Here is a 24,036-nt window from a genome sequence, read left to right on the forward strand (position 1 = left end):
TATCAGCGTCGCCGGTGTGCCGGAATAATGATGGCCTAAAGCAGATGAGGCAATTCAAGGACACGATAGTAATTTGGAAGTTAATTCTATAGTGTCACCAGATTATAAGTTTTGTTCACTCACTTCATAATAATTTATAACATTTTTTTTCTATGCACAAGTTTATTCTTAAGGACAGGAGTAACAAATTGGATCCTGAAAAACAAGGAAAAGATTATTGTGTCACAAAATTTCATACAGTCATTAAATAAAATGAATTGTCTGTATCAAATTGGTTTTAATTAAATTAGTAATAGCTATTAAGGTAATAACACTAATAACTAAGAAATTAAAGTGATTCTGTTTTTCTGTATGCTCAATAATTTGAATATTTCTCATTATATGGCTAGTATCTTGTTTTTCGTGGGATCCTGCACTATTGTAAGTTTGCCGGATCTCCAGCTTTTAGTGTATATTTAGGCATTTTAAATGCATATTTTAAGGTTTTTAGTACATATAATTCTCAAAATTAATAATCAGTAACAATATCACGTGTCAGTTCTGAACTGATAACGTTGACAGATAAGGGAGAAAACTCAATAAATGACTGGCAATTATAGTGCAAAATGTCGTCTTCTAGCGATAAATTGGCAACATCATCTTGCCAGACCAAGTCAGTTATAATTATGTCGTTTTATGAATCAGCTGTCAATTCGTGTTTCTTTCATTGTACTCTATTACTGAATAGGGGCGTTATATAGTTTTTTGCTCAAGGGGAGGGTCAAGATTTTTAGGGAAGACTTTATAGAATACTTCGCGTGGCGTACTCCGCTGAAATGAACTATTTTGCATACCGCAAACTGGAGTAAACTTGACTATTAAAAACAAAACAAAACATAAAAAGGTTTAAATCATAATATCAAGATGTACTCAACATATTTTTAAAGTTTATTTTTTTCCACCTGTCAAGTAGTTTTTATTATTTTCAGTCACAAATAAGGTTGATATCATGGATTAATTATATTTTGTTTTGTGATTAAATTTATCCACTTTATAAGACATTTCCAGTTTTATTGATAAATAAATTTTAATTTCAATTAACAGAGAAATTGTACTTTTATTTACAAAAAATTACTAATATAGCAAATGGTAGCGCCTTTGTTTCATTTAAGAAAAGTCGTTTTATTTCTTAAGCGTTTATAAAAGTTGAGTATTTTAATATTAAAAGTCCAATGATCAGATTTTTAGTTGTACTACCCTGTTATTAATTCTTTTTAATCTTAAAAACTCATGGCAAACCTCCCCGCTCCCTCTAAATGACAATATGTTACCCAACAAATATTTTCAATTATTGCCGCGAAACTCTGTGTTTGTTATATGTTTGTTTGTTCTTATGTCGATTCGGACAGATAATGGTGTAGGCCTACTTTGTCACTTCAAATGATGATTATGCCGAAATAGCTTGTGGGCCATCTTTTATGTCATACCGGGAGATACCAATGTATCTGTGGTTAGCGCTAGCGCGGTGGTTTTCTATCCAGATGGTCCTAGGTTCGATGTCCGGTAAGGTTGTGATATTACAGAGTATTTTATTCAAATTTTTCCATTTCCCTCTTTTATTGTACCAACAATCTTCACCCTTTCATCTGTCATCTACTCTACAATAGTTAAAAATAGACTGGGGTGAAGTCTGGGGATAGTACGGGTCGTCCATGCTCTTATAGGATTCAAGGGTTTGGGGCACGATGTGAAGTTTTCATTATGTGAATATATGGATCAGTTCGGATTATTTTTAATTTTATTGAATCAAACAAACTACAGGCGAATTAGTTTTTATAGAGAACGGCATTTTATTTCTTATAGTAGAAAGCATTGGTCTATCAGCAGATTTTGTATTTCAGTGAATGAGCACCATGCTTCCCTCTTATGATATCTGGGTATGCCGCTGGAACAAATGCATCAAGGTGTGTTCCTTCACTTCCTCTATTTCAGTTCACCACCTGCCGTCTAAATCGGCTTCTTCACAGAGAGTCTTTAGTAGGGAATCACAAACGTGTGAATGATGATGTGTTACAAGGCATGTGTTTGTTACACTAGTGACAGACTACAGTCTCTACTCGCGATTTCCGACTAATCATGCTCATGGTTGTAGTGTGTACATATGATCGCGATCAGTATAATCCTGTTTCCAGAATTAGATAACCGTGCTGACTCAAGTTATAGATTTTGAGCCTGCAGTTTTATATTTAGAAACCTTGATACCTATTTGCAAACTTTTGAATGTGGGATTTATTTTATTTATATTATTATGGCAGAAAATATGTTATTACTAATTTTATTCTGTACTGTAACGATTTTGTCGAAGATAAGAATCATTTTAAAATCCCGTACGTTATATTTAAAAATAATGTACATACAGTAAAACTTCATTTATACGTCTTTATGGAGGTCTAAATAAAAAAAATTCTTAAGTGAGAAAAACGTATAACTGAAATGACATTTAATATCTTAAATAGAATTTGAAGACTAGGGCTATTTGGGAAGAATGAGTCAATTCAATTTACTAAAATGTTTACAAAGGAAATTTATAACTTCATAATTAAGCCATTTTTGAGTCTATAGTACAAAATTTATAACATATTCTTGAAGAATATAAAATTATTTGTAGGAAATCTTAGCTGCTTAGAGCCGTATTTGGCTGATATAGTATATTTCAGACTTCAGTCCAGAAAATTTTACGAAATTGATTCAATGAATATATGTACCTTGCTCTTCCCGTGTGATTTGCATTTGAAAGCATGTAATTATTAAAAAATACAGTTATTTTGAACTGCTTACTTTTATTTTCTCGTAAGGAATAAGTCATGCCCTCAAATTATAATAACTGTTCGCATTCTTACATTTTAACTGCAAAGCTAATGATGAGGAAATTGATTAAGAACGTATAAATGACGTTTCGTAGGCCTATCTTCTGAGGTTTAAAATACAAATAAATAAATAAAATTAAAAAAGTATAGTCTATCCGAAATAAATAAACATGAAAAGTACAGGGATTTAGCCTGGACCTGGAAACGAATAAGTGTGAAAAGTGCGAAACTTATAAAATAAGTTTACTGTAAAAAACGAAAAAAAAAATTAATGAACGAACATTATCATATTATAAAAATAAATATAAACTAACTGAGATGGTGTTTGTATTGATTGTGGACGCACGTGTAACTATATCACGCCATTTTATGAAAGTATGGAAACATCTCGAACTATTAAAAATTACTAAAATTAAGAAAATTGTTATCATCGTCATTAGGAGGTCATCATACACATTAAAAATCATTTGTATAACAGTTTATAGGGAAAGATTTTATTTGATTTGAATTGCAAATTTATGATTACTTTTGTTGTAGCTTATTTTTATAAAATATAATTTTACGGTAGGCCTACGGTATATTAGTTTTACCATTAATATTGTATATTGCTCCACCTTGTCATTTTGGCAACCTGTAAATTCAGGAGGTTGTTTTATAATAAACTAAGGTATAAAATACAATGATATCGATATGAATAAAATATAAAATTTCTAACCTCAAGTTTTAACAAATAGATTCTTATAATAAATTGCACGAAACAATACACAATAAAGAAAGATAAAAAAATGAACAGCAGCTGTTGGGCAGGAGGCAACAAGCGTGGTCTAGTACGTATGAATACACACATTTTTGATAATCACAATTAGAGCTCAGTGGGTTAGGGAGGAATTTAGTATGGGGGAGGGGTAAGTTTTGGGAAAATCGCGTAGCAAATTTGTTCATAAGTTACATACATTGTATTTAAAACACAATTATTGTCTAGTACTGTAAAATCTAAAATCAATTTAGACTCACAAAAGTCGTTATGAAGCAAAATCCATTCTCCTTCGTTGCAGAGGGAATCAGAGGTTTCGAGCCTAAATAACTGACCGATTAAATCTAGTTATTGTGTTGAGAACGGTAGCTTTATACTTCTTTGAAAGAAATCGATCAATTTAAAACAACTGTCAACGGAAATATAAATGGTTTGTTATTCTAAATATTGGTTAGTGGAAACAGCCAAACAGTATTTTTCTTCTACTGTCGCACTCACAACACCAATTACGGATTGTTTCTTCTTACTTTAAATTTAATTTAATTTAAATAAATAAATAAAAATAAATAAATAAATAAATAAATAAATAAGTAAATAAATAAATAAATAAATAAATAAATAAATAAATAAATAAAAAGAGGTGCTTCATCCGGGTAAGGCCTCCTCCTGCCTACTATATTGCAAGACATGATGTATCTATTAACGTGCTTCTACACGGTTCAATTTTCCATGCGTTTACGCATGCAATCTGGGAGAATATTGAAAGATTCAAGTTGAAAACGAACGTTCAATTAAGATATACGCAGATTTTGAGTCTAATCTACATGGTGCGTCGTGTTGAACGTCATCTTCGCTACGTATGTGTATGTATATATATGTATATATATATGAATTAATTATTATTATATATCAATCCAATACCTGGCCTACTTGATTCGCAAAATTGTGGTAGAGCGCTTCATAGGCATTCGTATTACGATATTCTTTAATAAAGCTAAACGTACTTGCTGCCATTTTCAGCTTTAACAACACCGTTCACTAAACAAAAGAATTTTCAGTTTATTCACGGCCACCTAAAACAATCAGCTGCTCGCTACATGAATACGTACAAAATACCCACCGGCGATGGGTATCTTTCAATTTGCCGCATGCGCTCTCATTTTTAGTGGAAAAAAACATGTACAATTGAATGCGTTTCGTTCGCTTTTGCATACACTACTTGAATGCTTAAAGTTGAAAGAAAAGTTGAACCGTGTAGATGTAAATGCACCTTTACAGAAACCGTTCTGATGGACAACAGTGCGAAGGAGTAATAATGCATCTTCTTCATGTATGTTTACATCTTTTTTTCTACATGTGGTGTAGTTATACGGACGATAGATGGCAGTTACGTAGGGAGCACGGCAGCGCCATCATGCACGTACCGTGTAAATTCATAATCTTGGCCTCTTTGCTCCATGGAAGAATGCTGACACCGTTGTTATTGTTCAATAGGCCATTGGGTAGAAAACTATGAATGAATGAATGATTAAATATTTAAGCAATCTATTGTGATTAGTTGATTCTATATATCCATCATGAGATGTTTATCTGTGATGAATTTTTGGTACATGAAAAGTTTGGTAAGATTACTTATTCTTATTTTTCTTCAGACACAAATTATTCTGAAAGTTTATTCGTTCTTTTTATGATTTAGGCAATCTACTACAATTACTTGATTATGTATATCATTCATGAGATGTTTCTTTATCCATGATGAATTTTTGAGCTTATGAAATACAATACCCTACTCTAAAAGTTAAAAGTTAGGGTATAAATCTATTCGTTGCTTCATGAGTTAAACAATCTGTTGTGATTACTTGATTCTTCTTATACATCATGAGATATTTATAAATCTTTTATGAATAGCTAGCCTTTCTGCCTTCCACCGTCTGAGTCATGAATGGATTTGTTGTGGATAAAGTGAGCGCTGAGGAGGTTTTCTCGGCGTTCTACCGTTTCCCTTCGCTATTATCATCAATTCACCTTATTACACAATCACCCTTACTCTGTGAGGTACCGAGCCAGGTATCCAGAATGAAAATGACTGAAAATTTTACACATTGTGTTTAATAGACTATTATATAATATTATTTATTACTTAGGAAATGCTTTGAAAGGTTTTTCTTCCTCAGACTCAAATTAGACTGGAGGTCTATTTCTTGCTTCGTGATTTAAACAATTCATTGCTGATTGTTCTAAGATTTCTTTTAATATCTTTTTGTATTATGATATTCTGAATGAAGCTCTGTTTACAAAAAGAATTTATTTTTCATTGTTATTTTCCATATCTTCATTCTGTGTTCTCTATTGTACACTTTCAACAAATGTCAAATATCTCATTTTGGCTAACAGATCTCATTCATATCTTTCTGCTTAGATACGCGTGTTTCACTGCAGCATATAAATTACAATATTGTAATGATCAACCTTGTATAACGCTCATTTTCACTATAATGTTTTAAAATAATTAGTGTTATAGTTCTCGTGCACAAGGAATCTAAAACTTCTAAGGAAACGAACCCGCACTGTTTCAATGGAGGAGAGAGCAACAAGAGATTATTCAGACGAGGAACAACTTGGACTTCTTCCATTGCTGGTGAAGTATAGAAAAAACTCACAACGTTTCAAAGGTTTCGTTGTAGCACTGGAGTTTTGATTTATTACGTAACAGCGGTAGTCGCAGCTCTGTCAAGTAGTTCTTTCTGACAAGGGAAGGGTTTCAGCTCGAACAGGAATTTTTGTTTAAAAATTTGTACAGAGACTTACTTCACAATGGTGATGAAGACCGTAAAAGCATTCATTTGTATAACTCTCCGTTTGGTTGGTATTGGTCAATACACGTCTTTAAAAATGTAGGCCTACATGAGGATTCTCCATAAAATGCATGATACAGCATGGAGTAGAGCAATAAGCACAACACGCAAAAGCAATACCTAAACAATTTCCTGAATCACACTCCAGTGCTGAAAAATCAAATGCCACCTGAATTACATTTTTGAAGTCCGAGACTTGTTCAGGATTCACGTAACCAGCTGACTGCCAGGAATACTGAAGCATAGGACGGTATACTGGAGCAGACAACTGGTTATGAATAACAGAGTGCATTTTGATTATAAACATTCGATTTCCCAAGTTAAGTTCTGGATTCTCAGCAAGAGTCCTTATGCGATCTGTTATCCTACGAGCATAATATTGTCTAAGGAAATAGATATTCAGAGGCTGGATATATTTAGTTTTTTTAGGTGGAATGATCATACATTCCATGTCCTAGCCTTGGAATGATCCATTTATTAAGGTCGTGTCCTTGTGCGCATTCAATGACTCACACAACAGTGTACATTTTTGATCAGCTGCAATATTTTCGGACAGAACGTTGGAGAAAAATGCTCTAAATGGGCTTTAGACATTTTACCAGTCGCACTAGCTTCTAGGTTAGGCTAGGCTTACGGGTAAGGTGTCCCATTCCCTTAACTTGTGCAGTGCTCTCCCCCCCCCTCAACTTGTACAGTGCTCTAACAGACAAACCACACATTACACAAACAAATGCTTTTGGGAGCTTTACAGAGATGTAAAGATGGGCCTGTATACAAATTTTGGATATGAAATTCCTGTTCGAGGCGAAACCCTTCCCTTGTGAGTACCCGTGCAGTAACGAAGAGATGTAAACGTTTGCATATTTTTGTCGCGTACGTATATTATCGTGATCATGTGAGTATAAGTTAATAAAAATTAAGTTGTGTTCTCTTTTATTCCTACTGCTTTGAGACAGAGAAAGTTATGCAAATTACCCAAAAATATTATAACTAGAGAATGAATTTCTAATTCCCTACCTATTTCATTTGCTACGTCCTAGACGAATGTTATTCATATATCTCTATGTTTCATGTACACAGGATCCCTCTATTAAAATTCTATAGGACCTAAAACGCTTAAATAAGCCATCAACTCCTACAAATGCCTAAACACTATGTACTTGGTAATCGCCTTTTCAGTATTTTTGCATATATTTAAAATAAATATACCTGTACTAAAAAGTAAAAATCCCCCAAAACTACAAAAGTGGTATTTGAAATTTAAAAAAAATCTGTTACAACACTGGTCTGGCAAGTTCGTTCCATATTGGTTTTAGAAGGGGAGAGAAAAAGATTTTACCTAATTTCCTGGAACTGAAGTTCGTTCGAAAAAGTCCATCCTAGCATAAAGGGGTCGTAGGTTGTTCAGGTTAGACGAGAGCTTACAAATTAGTTTTCGCGTCAATGCATTCCAATTATGAGAAATGAAACTGACCAATCAGCAATCAGTCTCTTTCACTGATAGAATTTGAATCTTCAGTGCAGTAGCACTCATTGTCAGGGCCAGTTCTTTGTACATAAATTTCACTTAAAGTTAAGTAATTATTTACTAAAATTATTATTCAGCCATTCCAGTTGCCGCAAATATTACATTTTTACTATTTTCAAATTCGATTTAATAGAAAATGAAATGATTTTTGTCAACTTTTATTATTAAAATCGATTTAGAAGATGAATATAATTTTACAGAAAAATAGTTGTTTGAATAAAATGTATTATTATTGCAGAAAATAAAGAAAATGTTCCGTCACGGATGTTACAAGATTTGTGAACTCACTTCACACTTTATTAACAAAAAGTGTAAAACAGTCTCTGGCTCAAGCAAAAAGAGATTCATTCCCATAGTGTCTATGTGAAAGCTATGCAAAACTCATGGCATCCAATTAGTTCACAAAACATAACTGGTAAATGTTTTATAACAGTTCCTTCCTTGTCACGGATGTTACACACGTTTTGTCAAGGATGTTGCAGTTGAGTTAATGTCCTTCATTTTTCCAGTTTGAAAACAACTGTGATATTTCTAAGTCAGAATATTCAGTTGAACTGTAAGATTACTAATTGTTATTAACCAGTCTACTTAAAGTAGACAGAGTAAAGAGTTCATTGGTCCTGGAGCTCTGGAATTAACAGTGCAGACTCTCAAAATATATTTCTTCAACAGTAGCTCCTTGAACAACACAATTAACAGTTGATCGTTCTATGAATAAATGCTGCAAACTTTAGGGAAACAAAATGTACCCGCTACCTAGCCAAGACTACTTAGATTCAACACCCATAAAACTTGTAAAATATTTTCCTTTTGAAAATAAAACATTAAAATATTTAAATTTAGAGCCTTATCTATGCCTAACACTAATAAATAATAAACAACTATTTCTGAAAAAGACTTTTTCAGTGGACGTATAAACTTCTGTAAGTCCAAAATTGGTTTTTATAAAGTCCTAAATCTATTTTTAGCACCTAGAAATCCGTTCTATAATTATAACATATATAAGCATTTGATGTAAATAAACATACAATTAACTAATACCATTTTTGTCCAAGAATATTCTCTTAAGATACTGAAAATATTCACAAAATTTTGTATTACAAATTCGAATTGAAATCTGATGATGCACACAAATTCAATAAGGAATTCTCGTGTTGGGAACATGCGTACTAGCTAAGTTGCGTACCTGATGGAAGAGGAAACCCTCGGGACAGATCCAAGAATGACGGGCGTTATCCTGGCAGTAGTGGAACACCTCACAGTTGAGCCCGTCGTCGGCGTAGTAGCCGGTCTTCTTACCAAGGCAGTCGAACTTGGATTGTGGCAGCAGCAGCGACAGGCGATCAGGCTCTTCCTTCTCCTCCTCCAACTCTTCCTCCTAAATCACCAAAAATGTATAATGTTATGTTATTCATTCTTTAATTCGTTGTTCACTATTCCGATCTAGGTTGTACACATGCCGTCTTGTTCTTTAGTCGTACTCACACGTCTACTCTCAATCCTACCTTGCACGTGCGGCTTGACTCTCCTATATTGTGTGTTCCGGTTTTCAGCGGTGTTCCTGCTATAGTAGTAACTACGACATAATGAAAATTAGAACTAGTTTTCGATGTATGCCAACATTTCAGAGGTGTAATGGCACGCCATTGCTCGTAGGAATGACTGTGTATGTGTGTGTGTTTTTTTTTTGTATCGACACTTACTAGCATAGCAGTGGAAAAGGGATGAAGTACTGACTGTAAAAACAACTTCAAAACTTGACAAATACCAGTGGAATTGACTGTTTGTCGTATACAAATTAAACCTACAATAATACCACCAACCAATCTAATATAAATTCAGATAAATTACATACAGAAAAGAAGGTATATTGCACATATCCTTATTATTTTCTAAATCTTTCCTACTTTGTTTTTCAGGAGCAGGGCTTTCCAAAGCATTTTTAAAAGGTGGGGTTTTAAAAGAAAATACTTTTTTTTTTTCATAATAGTACATTATGCAACGAGCCTATAATGGTAGTAATTAAGCCGCGAGCATGTTTATGAAACGAGCGCAAGTCATACGACTTTTTATGCTCGACCATATTTCTAACTTGAAATTATTCATAAGTATTCATGCTATTCTTATCTGACTGAGGAGCGGAACTGACCTTGTGCAATACCTCGTAAATTGTGAGATGTGCGCAGACGCGAAAGTATTGATTTTTTCCGAGAAACAAATGTCAACATTGACCTTGATATAATCTAGAGAGTCAAATAAACATTAATCTTGATATAACCTTGAAATTGAATTAGACATTGAAAAACTAGATGACACTTGAATTTATTTGAATAGGCTATTATTTACAATTAACGCTAATTATTGTAGTAACAGACTTGACTTTATTTCAAATATAGGTGATTTATTGATTTATTGTTGTCTTTCGATTGCATATCGGAGAATAATCGATACTTGCGCTTTCATATTGCTACAATGGTATTTTCTGATTGGTGGAACACCTGAACTTTAATGAATAGGTGTACTTTAATGAGGTCCATTAAAGGGCTGCTACCAGGTGTATAATTACTACATTTCGGCATGGTCGAGCATAAAGTACTTTAAACATTTTAACAAACAGCTTATTGTTTATAAGATGTCCACACCTGTGGAGTAACTGTTAGCGCGTCTAGCCGCGAAACCAGTGGCCCGCGTTCGATTCCCGGTCGGGGCAAGTTACCTGGTTGAGGTTTTTTCCGGGATTTTCCCTCAACCCAATAAGAGCAAATGCTGGGTAACTTTCGGTGTTGGACCCCGGACTCATTTCACTGGCATTATCACCATCTCATCCAGACGCTAAATAACCTAAGATGTTGATAAAGCGTCGTAAAATAACCTACTAAAAATGTAAGATCACGATTTAAAAAGGTGTGTTACTTCCGGTATTATATATATCATATTGAAATACTTCACCTGAATTTCTTCCAATATGGAGGGTAAACTTTCAAAACCTCCCTTGTGCACGGCCTTGGTCAGATACCTCTCTAAGGTAAGACGCGCACTTGTGATTCCTTATCGCTGCGACTGAAAAATCGCTGTCGCAGAAATGTATTTTGATGCGCACACTACGACAGATAAATCGCTGGGCCGTGTGTGGTATCGCTATGAATTTCATTGAAACCTACAGCTACGTGTCAAAGCAAAACGACGAATAAACCATTATTGGGTGCATCCGATTTCAAAACAAATATTAATGAAAGGACATTTTCCCAAGTTCTTCGAAAAATTATTGTAGTTACACATAACTTATGAGATCATCATCACCGTTTCATTCGTGGCAGACATATCGATACTATTCAAAAGAATCCACCAGACAATGTACACTACACCTGATTGCAGGTTAACTTGCGACTGAACGGTCGGTAGTACGTGCCTGTCCATGTGATTCTTTCGAGCTAACGACAGTCGCATTGCCACAAAAAAGGTCTGGTTGCATCTTTTTAATCGCTGCGATTATTATATATACATATACAAAGTGTTTCAGAAATACTTTGACAAACCTTGGGAGTATGTTGCTCACAACAAAACAAGAAAAAAAGTTCATATAAATATATATCCGAAAATCCTTAGTTTTTTAGTAATTAATGAAAGAACATAATGAAACATCTGTCAGATATTGTCAGCTTGGTAGCAAGTGTTGCAACTTTAATCAATTCAGAAACTCATAACAATGAAAGTTACGTTCAGTACGTTTCGGGATACAATTCAACAACTTAGTTTAAGTTTGTAACCGATAATAATTCATTTTGTTAGATAAATATCGAATTATGTTATCGATACAAGTCTGCTGATGCACCCATTGTATCCTAGATGGCTATGTGTTGCCAAAGAGACTTGTTTACTACATCATTTGTCATTTGAACATTTGTTATGAGTTTCTGAATTGATTAAAGTTGCAACACTTGCTATCAAACTGACAATATCTTGCCAAGATTCGAGAAGCCTATAAGGACTTCATTTATGAAAAATTCTGTTGGAATTTACTCAGCTTTGCTTCTAGGAGTTTTCGAAATTACTTTTAGCATAGTGCACGAATGTTAGTGCAAGCGGCAGAGCTCGGTGCTGGATGCTTTTAGTTACATAATTTCGCGCGGAACAAACTCGTTTGAAGAAAGTGATCCGTGATCCCTAAATCGTGACGCGTGGTTAGCTTCATGCAGACTTTTAACCGGTATTAAAACATGTTATTAGACGCTTCTGTATTGCCAGTAATACCTTAAATGGATGCAGCTGCATCTTCTGGTTAATTGTGTGCTTATAATAATGTGTTTAGGGAAGTTAAAAAGAAACATTCCGTAAACATTTCACAATTATTTTAAGACTTCGCTGACACCATGACTTTAAAGCGAATCCTGGACTATTGTGCTGAGATTATTGCGGATGTTTGATTTCTTTAAAATGAACTTTCATGTTCAACAGAAGTTCGCAAAATATGAAATCAAATAAGACGCATTCGTGATCGAGTTAAAAAGTCGGTGCCATGTTGTTGCTACTTTTTTATTATTAGTTGTATGCGTTTTGCAACAATTCAGATTATTATTATGCTATCAGTAATGTTCCATTTTGTAGTTCATTTCATTTCGACATCGTTTACAAGATGCAGCAATGCAATCATGTTCTATGCGCATAAACAAGGAGATAAAACATTGTTTTTCTACATTGCACACAAACGATTTTCTAAAATAATATTAAGATATCTCATATCAGTTATGACTTAGGCCATACGATTTAATTTGATGCGTACAATTACTCCTATTTTGTAACTTCTCATTATGTAACTCTTCATAAATGATGGTCAATTGTAACATAACTTTGCTACTTGTGAAACTTTATATTCGGAATAAGTATGATAAGACTTTCTTGTGTTAAATTATAGAATTTAACACAAAGTTTTATCATACTTATTCCGAAGTGATACAGTGTTAAAAGTTGTGTAATAAAGATGTAGAAACTTTATAGTTAAAATGAGAGAAATGTGAGTGTATTTAATTTGTTTATAATGAGATCCTAACTAAGTGTTTTATGAAAGAAACCAACTGATTCTAAGTTATTTATGAAGAAATCAGCTGTTAAGAAAACCGTACATGTGACAATAATGTACGAATAATATTATTTATTACAATGACCTTGTCAGAACGATGTATCGTCTTTCCTTATCCTTAAGTTATGTGACGAGGAAGATAACATGACTAGATTTTTGCGACTTATACAGAAATTGAGTATTCTAACTTACTGCAAATGTTTCGAAATTGTTACTGTTTTATTTTGCTTTATATCTGCACAGTCAGTTACTTAATTTTAGATATTTAATCATTTTTCTTAATCACTAATAAATTAGGAAGACAATATAATGAATTAGTACCTTTTGTGCCCATTGTTATCTTATCTTCCTACTAGTATATATTTAGTATAGTACATTTATTTATCTCATTCTTTTTGCATTTGCGCTTTTTGTATTTGTATCTTTAATTTTATTTATATTTCTTATTTGCTTCTTTCTCTGCATTTGTTTCTTGTTTCTTTCTATTCTGGTGGTGTGGTAGAGAAGGCCTGATGGTCTTAACTTCGCCAGATTAAATAAATAAATAAATAAATAAATAAATAAATAAATAAATAAATAAATAAATAAATAAATAAATAAATAAATAAATAAATAAATAAATAAATAAGTAAATAAATAAATAAATAAATAAATAAATAAGTAAATAAATAAATAAATAAATAAGTAAATAAATAAATAAGTAAATAAGTAAATAAATAAATAAGTAAATAAATAAATCAATAAGTAAATAAATAAATCAATAAGTAAATAAATAAATCAATAAATAAATAAGTAAATTACTAAATCAATCAATTAATAAGTAAATAAATAAATGAAAGTAAGAATTTTACAGAAAAATAGTCCGCTTGTTACACTATTTTCGTCGCATTAGTGTTACGTTAATACGTCATCTCATTTGAGGTACTTTTGTATTTCTCAAGATAAAGATGTTGAAAACAAGACGTATCCCATTAGTATAGTACAGGCCTGCACAAGGTTTGCGCTCTCCGAGCCGGCTCACAGCTCATGAGCGGAATGCAGATATTAGCTGCGCTCTGTATAAGGGTGGACTGGAAGAAGGGGTGATCTCGTACAAAATATACACACAAGCAAGTACTATTACGAGTGTTTATGAAATGAATTCCCGTTCAGTGTTTGCAAAACTATCTTGGACTATTATTAATTAATAAAGAAATATTTATTTCACAGAAATAATAGACATTGTATAGCTACTTAAATGTACAATATCATTTTGTTATATTTTTATTTATCAGTACATCAAAACGAGGTTTTATGCTGTTGGCAGCTGAAAGGAACAGTAGCCTACTGATCGTAATGAAACATCGGTTACAGATGTTCGATGCCTGCCTTTGTTAAAGTTGATTATAGAAAACAGTTGCTCACAAATATAAATGTTGAGCCAAACATAGCAATCATTTTCACAGCCAGCCTATGTAGTGGTGGATATTATTGCTAATGTTTAGTCTTGTAAAACTCAACCAGGCTAGTAGTATTATTCAAACGATTTTTAGCCCTTAGGTAACATTGAGGATCAATAAGTTCGAACTGTAAATCGTTAAATGTTAAGTGTTATGTTCCGTCTTTTAGATTCCTCCATACTGTACTGTAGCAGTAGTAAGCAACATGAAACAGTTACTGAGAATAAGCCTACACACTGTAGTCCACTAGATAGTTAAGTGGTAGTTTCCCTGTCCTCTACCTAAAGCAAGTCTATGTCATTCTGACGTATCTTCCTCTCCATTTCGGCAAGCGGTAAACACAGCTCTCCCGCTCCGAAGGAGCGCGCGCGCTCGTTGAGCGCTGTTTGTGCAGGTAGGATATAGTACATAAAGGGAGTAAATGGCGTATTACTAAGCACTAGTCTGGTAGTACACCTTGGTTGGCTGCAAGGCAAGACCGCGCATGTGTGTTGAACGGAACACTGTCATCTCTCTCTCTCTCTCTCTCTCTCTCTCCACAATTTCTCTGTAATTAAAAATCATCTTGATCAACTATACGGAGCGAACGGGAAACTATTGTACTTTACATATCTCTGTATCATTAGATCTCACACGAAACCTAAGTAACCTGCGAGTCCCTAGCGATTGTTTCTTAAAACAACTATTTTGACTAGTGACAAACTGACAAGAATCAAGTGACAAGTTGAATAAAGTTTGTTTCTCAAAATTTTTGACAAGCTTGTCAAGTAACTGTTAATTGTTGACAAATTTAACAAGATGGCAGATTACAATATATTTGTATTTATTTTTATTTTAGTAGGTTATTTTGCGACGCTTTATCAACACGTTAGGTTATTTAGCGTCTGAATGAGATGAAGGTGATAATGAGTACGGGGTCCAGCACCGTAAGTTACCCAGCATTTGCTCATATTAGGTTGAGGGAAAACCCTGGAAAATTACAATATAACATTGCTGGATAAAATCATAGAAAAAAGGAGACAATATTTGAATATATATTTTCATCAAAAATAATAAAAGATGGAAAACGAAACAATTCGAAGAAAATTGCTTTGTTGACTGATAAATCATTAATTCAATCAGTACAGTGTTTCGTTTAAATTCACTTCCAATTAGTAGAGTTAAAAGCGAGGTTAGCCTGAATCTCTCATTAAATCCATTTGTATTTTCTGTATTAGAATAAACAATTCTTTTTTCTGTATATTAAAAAGGTTGGAACTTTAATAATGGCAACTATTTATTTATTACCAATACAAAAGTGATACCTGTGTGAAACTTCTACAGTTCTTCAATGTAGTAACCAACATTGTCAACAACTCGTTGCCAGCGATGTGGATGTTCTGTATATTACGTATTTTCTTTTTAGGATTTTATATTATGCCTACACTTTCCCCTCCTGCATCACTTCACCACATTTCTTGGTTATTATTTCTCCTTCACTGTTCAAAAGTATAAACTTACAAAATGATTGTAAATTTGACGATACGTCTTGTTCAAAATAACTAAATGTGACAAGTAAATTCCTTCGAAATAGTAGTAAAATTCACTTCTAATTTGCTTGTCACAAGTCACTTGTCTCTGTGTTCAGGAAACATAGAAATCTGACAGGTTTGTTCTTGTCACTTGTTTTCCTTGTCACAGTCAAAGTAGTCGTGAAGCAAGCCCCTGGAGTCACGCCGGCGCGGCGTCTAATTCCTCATTTACGACACAGGTCATGATGCATTAACGCCTGTGCGGAACACACGAGAGGTTGCTGGTATGTCAGGTGTTGTTTAGGGTTTATGTGGGACTCACATTTATCAGCTGACCTTTCCGTAAGGACCGCAAGTCATACAGCTACCACATTGTCGAGGTTCTGGCTGCAACTTTCGCCGGAAGGGGTCGAAATGTCAAGAGTTGCACAATGTCGTCATCATAACTTTTGATTTACAGCGTGACAGCTTGAATTTGCAATAAATACTTCGCTTGTTTAAGCTACACGATGCATCTGCCTGCTGTTGCGATGTCACGCTACGACTGAACAAATCTGTCAGCATTTGAGAAATGCAATATACAATGCCGTCGTGTCGTCTCAACTCTCAAAGTAGGAATTGACTGAGTTAAAAGAAAGAAAACTGAGAGAAAGATAGGCTAGGGAAGTGAGAGGAAAAATAAGGAAGAAAGGTTTGAAGAATGAATAGAAAAGTGACAGAGGATTCGAGGAAATTTCTATGATTGCTTGTAACGTCTATACAGAAATATATACAGTGAAATCAGGATGAGTAAATACAATTTCCTGTAAAGGCTGGTTCACAATAAACCGGGAACTGAAACGACAACGAGAACGAGAACGGAAATATTGTTAAATACAGTTTTAACATTATTTCCGTTCTCGTTCTCGTTGTCGTTTCCGTTCCCGGTTTATTGTGAACCGACCTTAAGATTTTAAGGGTGACTACTAAACGGAATGAAATAAACTGTGAAAAACACTCATTCCTCCAATAATAATAATAATAATAATAATAATAATAATAATAATAATAATAATAATATAATAATAATAATAACTGTAATAATAATGCATTAAAATAGCATACCATTAAGGGGACAAGTGAAGAACTGCTTTTGAGCCACAGAAACTAACAATAATAATTAACTGATAGCTGTGCTAGAAAGAGTGGGCGAAGAAAGAATGATGCTGAAACTGATCAGGAAAGGGAAAAGGAATTGGCTGGGTCACTGACTGAGAAGAAACTGCCTACTGAAGGATGCACTGGAAGGAATGGTGAACGGGAGAAGAGTTCGGGGTAGAAGAAGATATCAGATCATAGACGTCATTAAGATATATGGATCATATGAAGAAACGAAGAGGAAGGCAGAAAATAGGGAAGATTGGAGAAAGCTGGGTTTGCAGTAAAAGACCTGCCCTTGGGCAGAACACTAAATGAATGAATGAATACTGTATATAAGGACAAGAGAATATACCGTACATTTATTGTTATTTATCCATCTCTATGTGAGTAACGGCAATCTTGTACTTAACTTTCTATAGTTACGCATTTATTGTGCACGGGTCTTTTTCGCATCTATGTCGAAGCACAACTGAATAACATATTTTTCTTAATATATTGCAACCCTTCCTTGAATTATAATAAACTCTTCCAATTAGTTGGCCTACTCTATTTATGCGGACTCCCCCTGTGTGTAGAAATGGACTCGTTAACATTGTTGAGTTTATCGAATATAATGTGAGCATTTCCATGGCAACCGAAGTTTAATTTCCGCTTCACAAAATCATTTAATTTCTTCTACTTGTTTAGGCAGATTATAACGTTACACATCAAAACGAATCACAGGACAAGAAAAAAAGTGACAGGAGATTTACGAAGCCCCTTGGATTGCGTGAAATGTTCTTGTTCTTAATATGTAAATTTTATGATAGGTGAAGATGGATTTAAGGATTAAATAAATAATATAACAGGCAGGATGAGTACATCCTTTCCAATAATTAGGTAATGAAGTGAGACGAAGTAGCGCGATCGCGCGTCCTTGCAAGGGAATTTCGGATTGTGAGAAAAAAGCTATGTGAGGTCCAAGCCTGTTGGCCACTTTTCTCACTCTGTTTTCCACCGTTCCGTTGAAGAAACATGAAAGAATTTTGAAGGGGAAAAGCCGAAAAAGGATGCAACCTAATAGCTATTACATGAGGAGGAGGACCGTGTGGAAACCTCTACCACATTAAATAGAAAAATGGAGCCAGATGGACCTCGTGGAAAACCACGAGACACAAAGTTCATCTTATATTAAATACTTAGAAGGTCATCTTATACTTCTGCTTCTACAGTATCACGAGTGACGTCTGAGTAAACATTTCATGTCAGAACGTTACAATATTTCACTTCTTGTAGATCGAATGTAGATGTTTCACTTCAAAAGAAAGTGAGGGAAAGAAATGAAAGTGAAAGAAAGAGGGCAAGAAATAAAGAAAAATGAACGAAAGAACAAGAAAAATGAAATCAAAATGAGATGAAAGGTTAAGAAGTGTGACAAAGGGAGAAAAATAGGAAAAGGGGCAGAAAGAGACGTCAAGGATGAACTGGATTATTAAGAAAGGAACGAATGAATTAATGAATGGGAGAAAGTGTTAGAGGACAAAATAAATGAATACAGAATTATTTTGGTACAATTTTTGTTACATGAATTCTATTGTGCGCCCTATAATGCTATGTTTGTCCAAGTAGCTTGGATGGCACTTGTGAATCCGACGTTAGGAGATGGGCCATCCTGCCTCAGCCCCTGATGAAACCAGGTCTCGTTTCGCGGACGAGTAGCCTGATAAGCTCTAAGGGCCGAAGTTCCAAACCCTTCTTATATTAGCATCGGAAACCCGTACCATTCTGGACTTCACCCTAGCCTATTTTTACTATTGCAGATGATAGTTTAAATGAGGGAAGGTGGAGAGTATTGGTAGAATCATAGGGGAGACGGGAGTACCCCGAGAATAAACCCTCTGCAACGCCTGCTTTGTACACCACAAATTGCATCACGACTTGGTCTGGGATCGAAAACCGGGCCGCTTGGATGAAAGACCAGGGCGCCAGCACTGTAGCCACACACTAGACTTTCAAGATCCGGGCATTATGAGTTGTTGTCGACACCACGCTCCGACCGCCTTAATTGCGAATTGTAAACCTAGCAAAAATGATTCAGCAGTAATGCAAAATGTCTTGTATTGTATCTCGACTGGCCTTGACCCGTCTACCCGCTTCGAGTTACGGGTGTGACGTCATCAGTCGCCTTGCATCTCCCGGAATTAGAAAGCCCGAACGCCGATTTTGGAGAAAGTGGGCTTCGCGTTTGTACTATAGTAAACGTTAAAGGCGGGTTATAGAAAGCGTAACGCGCACCCTTTGATACCGAAAACCGCGCGACGAATTAACGAGTTGTTCCTGGAGCTTAATTACATAAATAGGCCTATTAATTAGCGTGTGCGTTCATGGTTCAAGTTTTTTCCTCCATTTCGCTCTCCTTTACGGGTTTTGTGCCGAAATTTTGCTCATTTGAGTAGGTGATATTCCTTGAACCCAATGCGTTTGAAGTCTAGAAAATGCTATAGGGTATAGGCCTATAGGCGTCTTCTCAGCGGATATCACTCGTTCTTTGTGATATATATATTTTTTTTATTTTATTGGGTTATTTTACGACGCTGTATCAACATCTAGGTTATTTAGCGTCTGAATGAAATGAAGGTGATAATGCCGGTGAAATGAGTCCGAGGTCCAGCACCGAAAGTTACCCAGCATTTGCTCGTATTGGGTTGAGGGGAAAACCCCGGAAAGAACCTCAACCAGGTAACTTGCCCCGACCGGGATTCGAACCCGGGCCACCTGGTTTCGCGGCCAGACGCGCTGACCGTTATTCCACAGGTGTGGACTTTGTGATATAAATAAATAAAATGCTAAGTTATGTACGTACGTTTTTTGGAGTGGATGTGTGCTTTAATGTTATTTCAACTACGGTGTAAACACTTGTAGCAAGATGCTGTATCATTTTTTTTCAAGTGTAGTATTATATTGAATTTCAAAAATAAAACAACAAATGTCTCAGGACACAGGAGAAAATTAAACAAAAAAAAAAAAAAAAAAGGCAACGGACCTACTTTAGATAAAAAAAACTGAAACGTTTATACGATGAAAGAGTAATGGAACGGAGAAAAATTCTCTCCGGAAACGTTTATGTTAACAGAAGGTAAGTTAGTACGTGAAATTTGAGATCACTATTCCGATCTCACATTGTGTGATCTGTACGAAATTTAAAGAAAAAGTATTACTGTAACGCGTTCGAAGAGATTTAAGAAACAAATTAGAAAATGCATTTCTCTCATGAATTTCCGAAAACTCTTACGTGTAAATTATACAGGGCGTCTCAAAAGTAGACCAACAAATTAATTGTGGTAGTAGTCACAGAGTAAAAAATATGCTTATGAAAACTCAAGAGTCCTATTTTAATTATTTTTAAAGTTATTATTTTATGAATTTGTTAAAGCCCATTCTGAATAATGGATGTTTATACCATATCTGAAAGGCTGAAACACGGAAAAGAGTATGTATTATGCGTGGGAAAAACATTCCCAATGTTTCTTTTTACTCCCAAATGATTTCCACCTTTTTAATAGGTAAAATTATGCAAACTTAACCTATCTCAAGTATGGAGAGCTGTTCTCTGATTCTGTGGCAAGATAGAAGTAACAGTTCGGTGCCAGATAGTATACGACCAACATATTGCCTAATCATAAATCATGCTTATTTGATATCTCAAGAACTATTTGAGTTAGAAGATTGAAACTTTAACCTTTTGTGTTGGTTCGAATTTAAGAACATTCCCAGAAATTTTATCGATTTATTATTTAAACACTCTGTATATCTTTTAAGGAGGAGATATTTATGCTTAAATGTAGACAGAACATATTTTAAGCAATCTTGTTAATTTATTAAGGGAAATCGCTAATTTCGTATTACTTTTCTAACGAGAATCCTACCGCATGTTCCAGGGCCGAAGGTTACGGGTTACGGGTTGGCGGCCTTCTTTCAAGCTGTTGCGTAGCTTAAAAACGGTAGGTGGTTCATGAAATAACATTTGGCGAGAAAAAAGTCTTACGAGAAAGTGAAATAAGATAAAATAAAATAAAACAAAAACAAACGAACACTTAGCGAAGTTGAACACCGAAGATATGAATTTTGATATGAATAAGTTCGTTAAGGTGCGTACACACTTAGCGAACGAACAACGAACGAATGATGAAGCGAAATTTCGTTGTTCGTTTGCTATTTGGAGCAACGTACAAATCAACAGCAAATGGTCAGAAAAAATTCACGTTCGCTGATTATCGGCAATAATGGCAGACGAAAATATAATCATAGCAAGTGCAGCCGTTGTTGTTATTATATGCAGTTTAATAAAAAGAAAGTTAAAAAACAAAAGGCGATGGTGGCAGACGCCACTCTACGAAAGTCACAATCAATATAGAGGCACTCACTTGCTTCATGATTTACGTCGAATGGAATCGGGACAGTTTCACAACTTCTGTCGCATTTCAGAAACAGACTTCGAAATATAACTGTGCAAAATTTCCAAGAAAGACACAGGCTGACGAGAAGCAATACCTATTCAGGAAAAGCTAGCATTAACACTATGATATCTCGCTACAGGAGATTCGTATACAAGTTTAATGTATATATTCAAAGTGTCGAAACAGCTGATTACCAGGATTGTTCCAGAAGTATGTACAGCTATAATTGAGGAACTGGAAGGTTTTATTAAGGTACGACTGCAAGACGGGAAAGTTTCAATATACGGATACCTCACTGACAATAATTATCTTAAAATACTAAAAAGAGAGATTTGTCTGTGTTTGTCGAATGCGCATCATGCTTACGAAAAGGCAGTTTTCAATGCCAATAATTTATTTTGTATGCACAAGGTTGGAGCTTTGTTTTATTCTGGCCGTCAATTTGTCCAAAAGGAACGACATATGTTTAAACGCGAACCAAGTTGACTCGTACACTTCATCACTCTCCATTCCATATCTTTTTGTGGACTTCTGTCTTTCCCTCCGGAATGATGTCAGTAGGGACTCAGTTTTCTTTTTGACTTCTGCTCCCTACAATAAACAAAAAATATGTATCCACTGAAAATAATAATAATAAAAAAACAAAAATAATGTCCAAATTTTGCACGTGTTTGACTCGCCTACTTTACAGCTGAACATATTTCCAATAGCTTCCCAAACATCATCTTTTCTTACTTTATTGTGGTAAGTAGGATACTTGGGATTTCATAAAGTTTCCTGCTCCCTATATGCATTAATAAGATTTATAATAGCGTCTTCCGTCCACTCCAGTTTCGACATCCTGTTGGTGAAATTGAACTACGCGCTGCGTTCTGCTACGAACTACAAGCTAGTGGCAAATCCCGTCCACAATGAATACCAATTTCCTTTGATGTACCGGCAAGCGACGGATCACTTCCGAAGGCAAACCAAACGATCGGTTTGCCTTTGCTGCGACGTACACACTTTCCGACTTCAATCAGCGAATGCATTCGTTTGTCGTTCGTTCGCTAAGTGTGTACGCATCTTTATGGAAACGTAAGAAAAGGCAGGTGCGAAGGTTGGCTGCACATATTTTACAACTGTTTTCTCATTACCCCTGACTGGTCTCAGACTCACTTGCAACTGCTGGTTGGGGAAAGGTCCTCCACGGCCGCCCTGCTGCTGGGGGCGCCGCACCTGCTGCTGTTGCGGCTGGGGGCGCGCCACAGGAATGGGCTGCTGGTAGTCCCTGGCGTTGTCATTGGCCACGGGCCGCCTGTACACCTGCTGCTGGGGCTGTGGCGTGGGGTGTGACTGCCTGACGAGCAGCAGCGCCTGCGGCCCGGGGGAGGGCGCCACTGTGTTGCGGCTCACCACGTCCTCCTCGTCGTCCTCGTCCACGGGGGCGGCTCGGAAGCCCTGCGGCGACGGGCCTCCAACGCCCGGGAACCTCGTCGTGGGGAATTGCTTGGGGATGGGACCCCGCGTTACACCCTGTCCCTGGTAGTACCCGCTCTGTCGCTTATCACGTTCTTCCTCGGGCACTCCTTGCCCTACCGCAACGCCTACCGCAATCAGCAGCACCAACAACTTCATCCTGCACAGAGAGATCACAATTCTGCAATGTAATGTATATGTACGTTTTTATACAGGGTGATTCAAATAATCTAGGCCAAATTTCGTAAGTGTAATTATAGAGTGATCTAAATGGAACTACTTTAGAAGAGCAACTCTTGTCTACCAAAACTGTTCTGACAAGAGAACCTTCCAGATCGAAACACCTTTTGAAAATCTGTACATGCTATAGACCAGTGTTTCTCAACTCTTTTCATGATGAAATCCCTTTTCCTCACTTTACTTCAGTGCGGTCTTCCTAGCCTAAGATGTAGAACAGCGATTCTCAAGTGGGTGACCGCTGTCTTTTGGGGGGCCGATGAGGAATTAAGGATTGAAATGGGTGAAAATTCTATCCCCAGGCTTCATTAGTATCAATTTAATACTTTTAAGTTATCACATACACATACACATACAGAGTGTTAAAAAATATGGAATATGACTTGTAACTTCTTATATTTTAATTTTACAAAAAAAAAAAAAGTTTTATACAAAACTTGTTGGAAATAAACCATACAATATGATACCAGTGATCGAAAAAAGTTATTCAGGCATACAGGATGTGACAGTAAACTTATTTTTTTTTCAAATGGCAAACTATATTAAAATTTACATATTTCGAATATCTATTAAATTTTATGTAACAATATGTAGAAATTTTACCCATTCACCAGTTTCATGTCTTTTACTGTAACTATTTATTAAACTTGTTTCGTGGACTTCAAACTTGAGACAAATAGCTTAAGTATGTAAAATCATGTTGAATAGGTCATGAAACTAAACAAAACACTATCACTAACCAAACTTGACAATAG

General features: G+C 35.3%; 1 protein-coding gene across 1 annotated transcript in view; it reads right to left on the minus strand.

Annotated features, from left to right (window-relative positions):
* LOC138699775 (uncharacterized) overlaps window positions 1-24,036 on the minus strand; it is a 68,265-nt gene that overhangs the window by 3,248 nt on the left and 40,981 nt on the right. Inside the window, exons 2-3 of the mRNA XM_069825903.1 lie at window positions 22,745-23,204; window positions 9,170-9,361 (exon numbers count right to left, since the gene is read on the minus strand). Coding sequence (XP_069682004.1) covers window positions 9,170-9,361; window positions 22,745-23,203 — 651 coding nt within the window. The 5' untranslated portion in view covers window position 23,204. The remainder of the gene's footprint in view (window positions 1-9,169; window positions 9,362-22,744; window positions 23,205-24,036) is intronic.

This window comes from Periplaneta americana, chromosome 5 (genome assembly GCF_040183065.1).
Source record: "Periplaneta americana isolate PAMFEO1 chromosome 5, P.americana_PAMFEO1_priV1, whole genome shotgun sequence".
Taxonomy (NCBI): Eukaryota; Metazoa; Arthropoda; class Insecta; order Blattodea; family Blattidae; genus Periplaneta; species Periplaneta americana.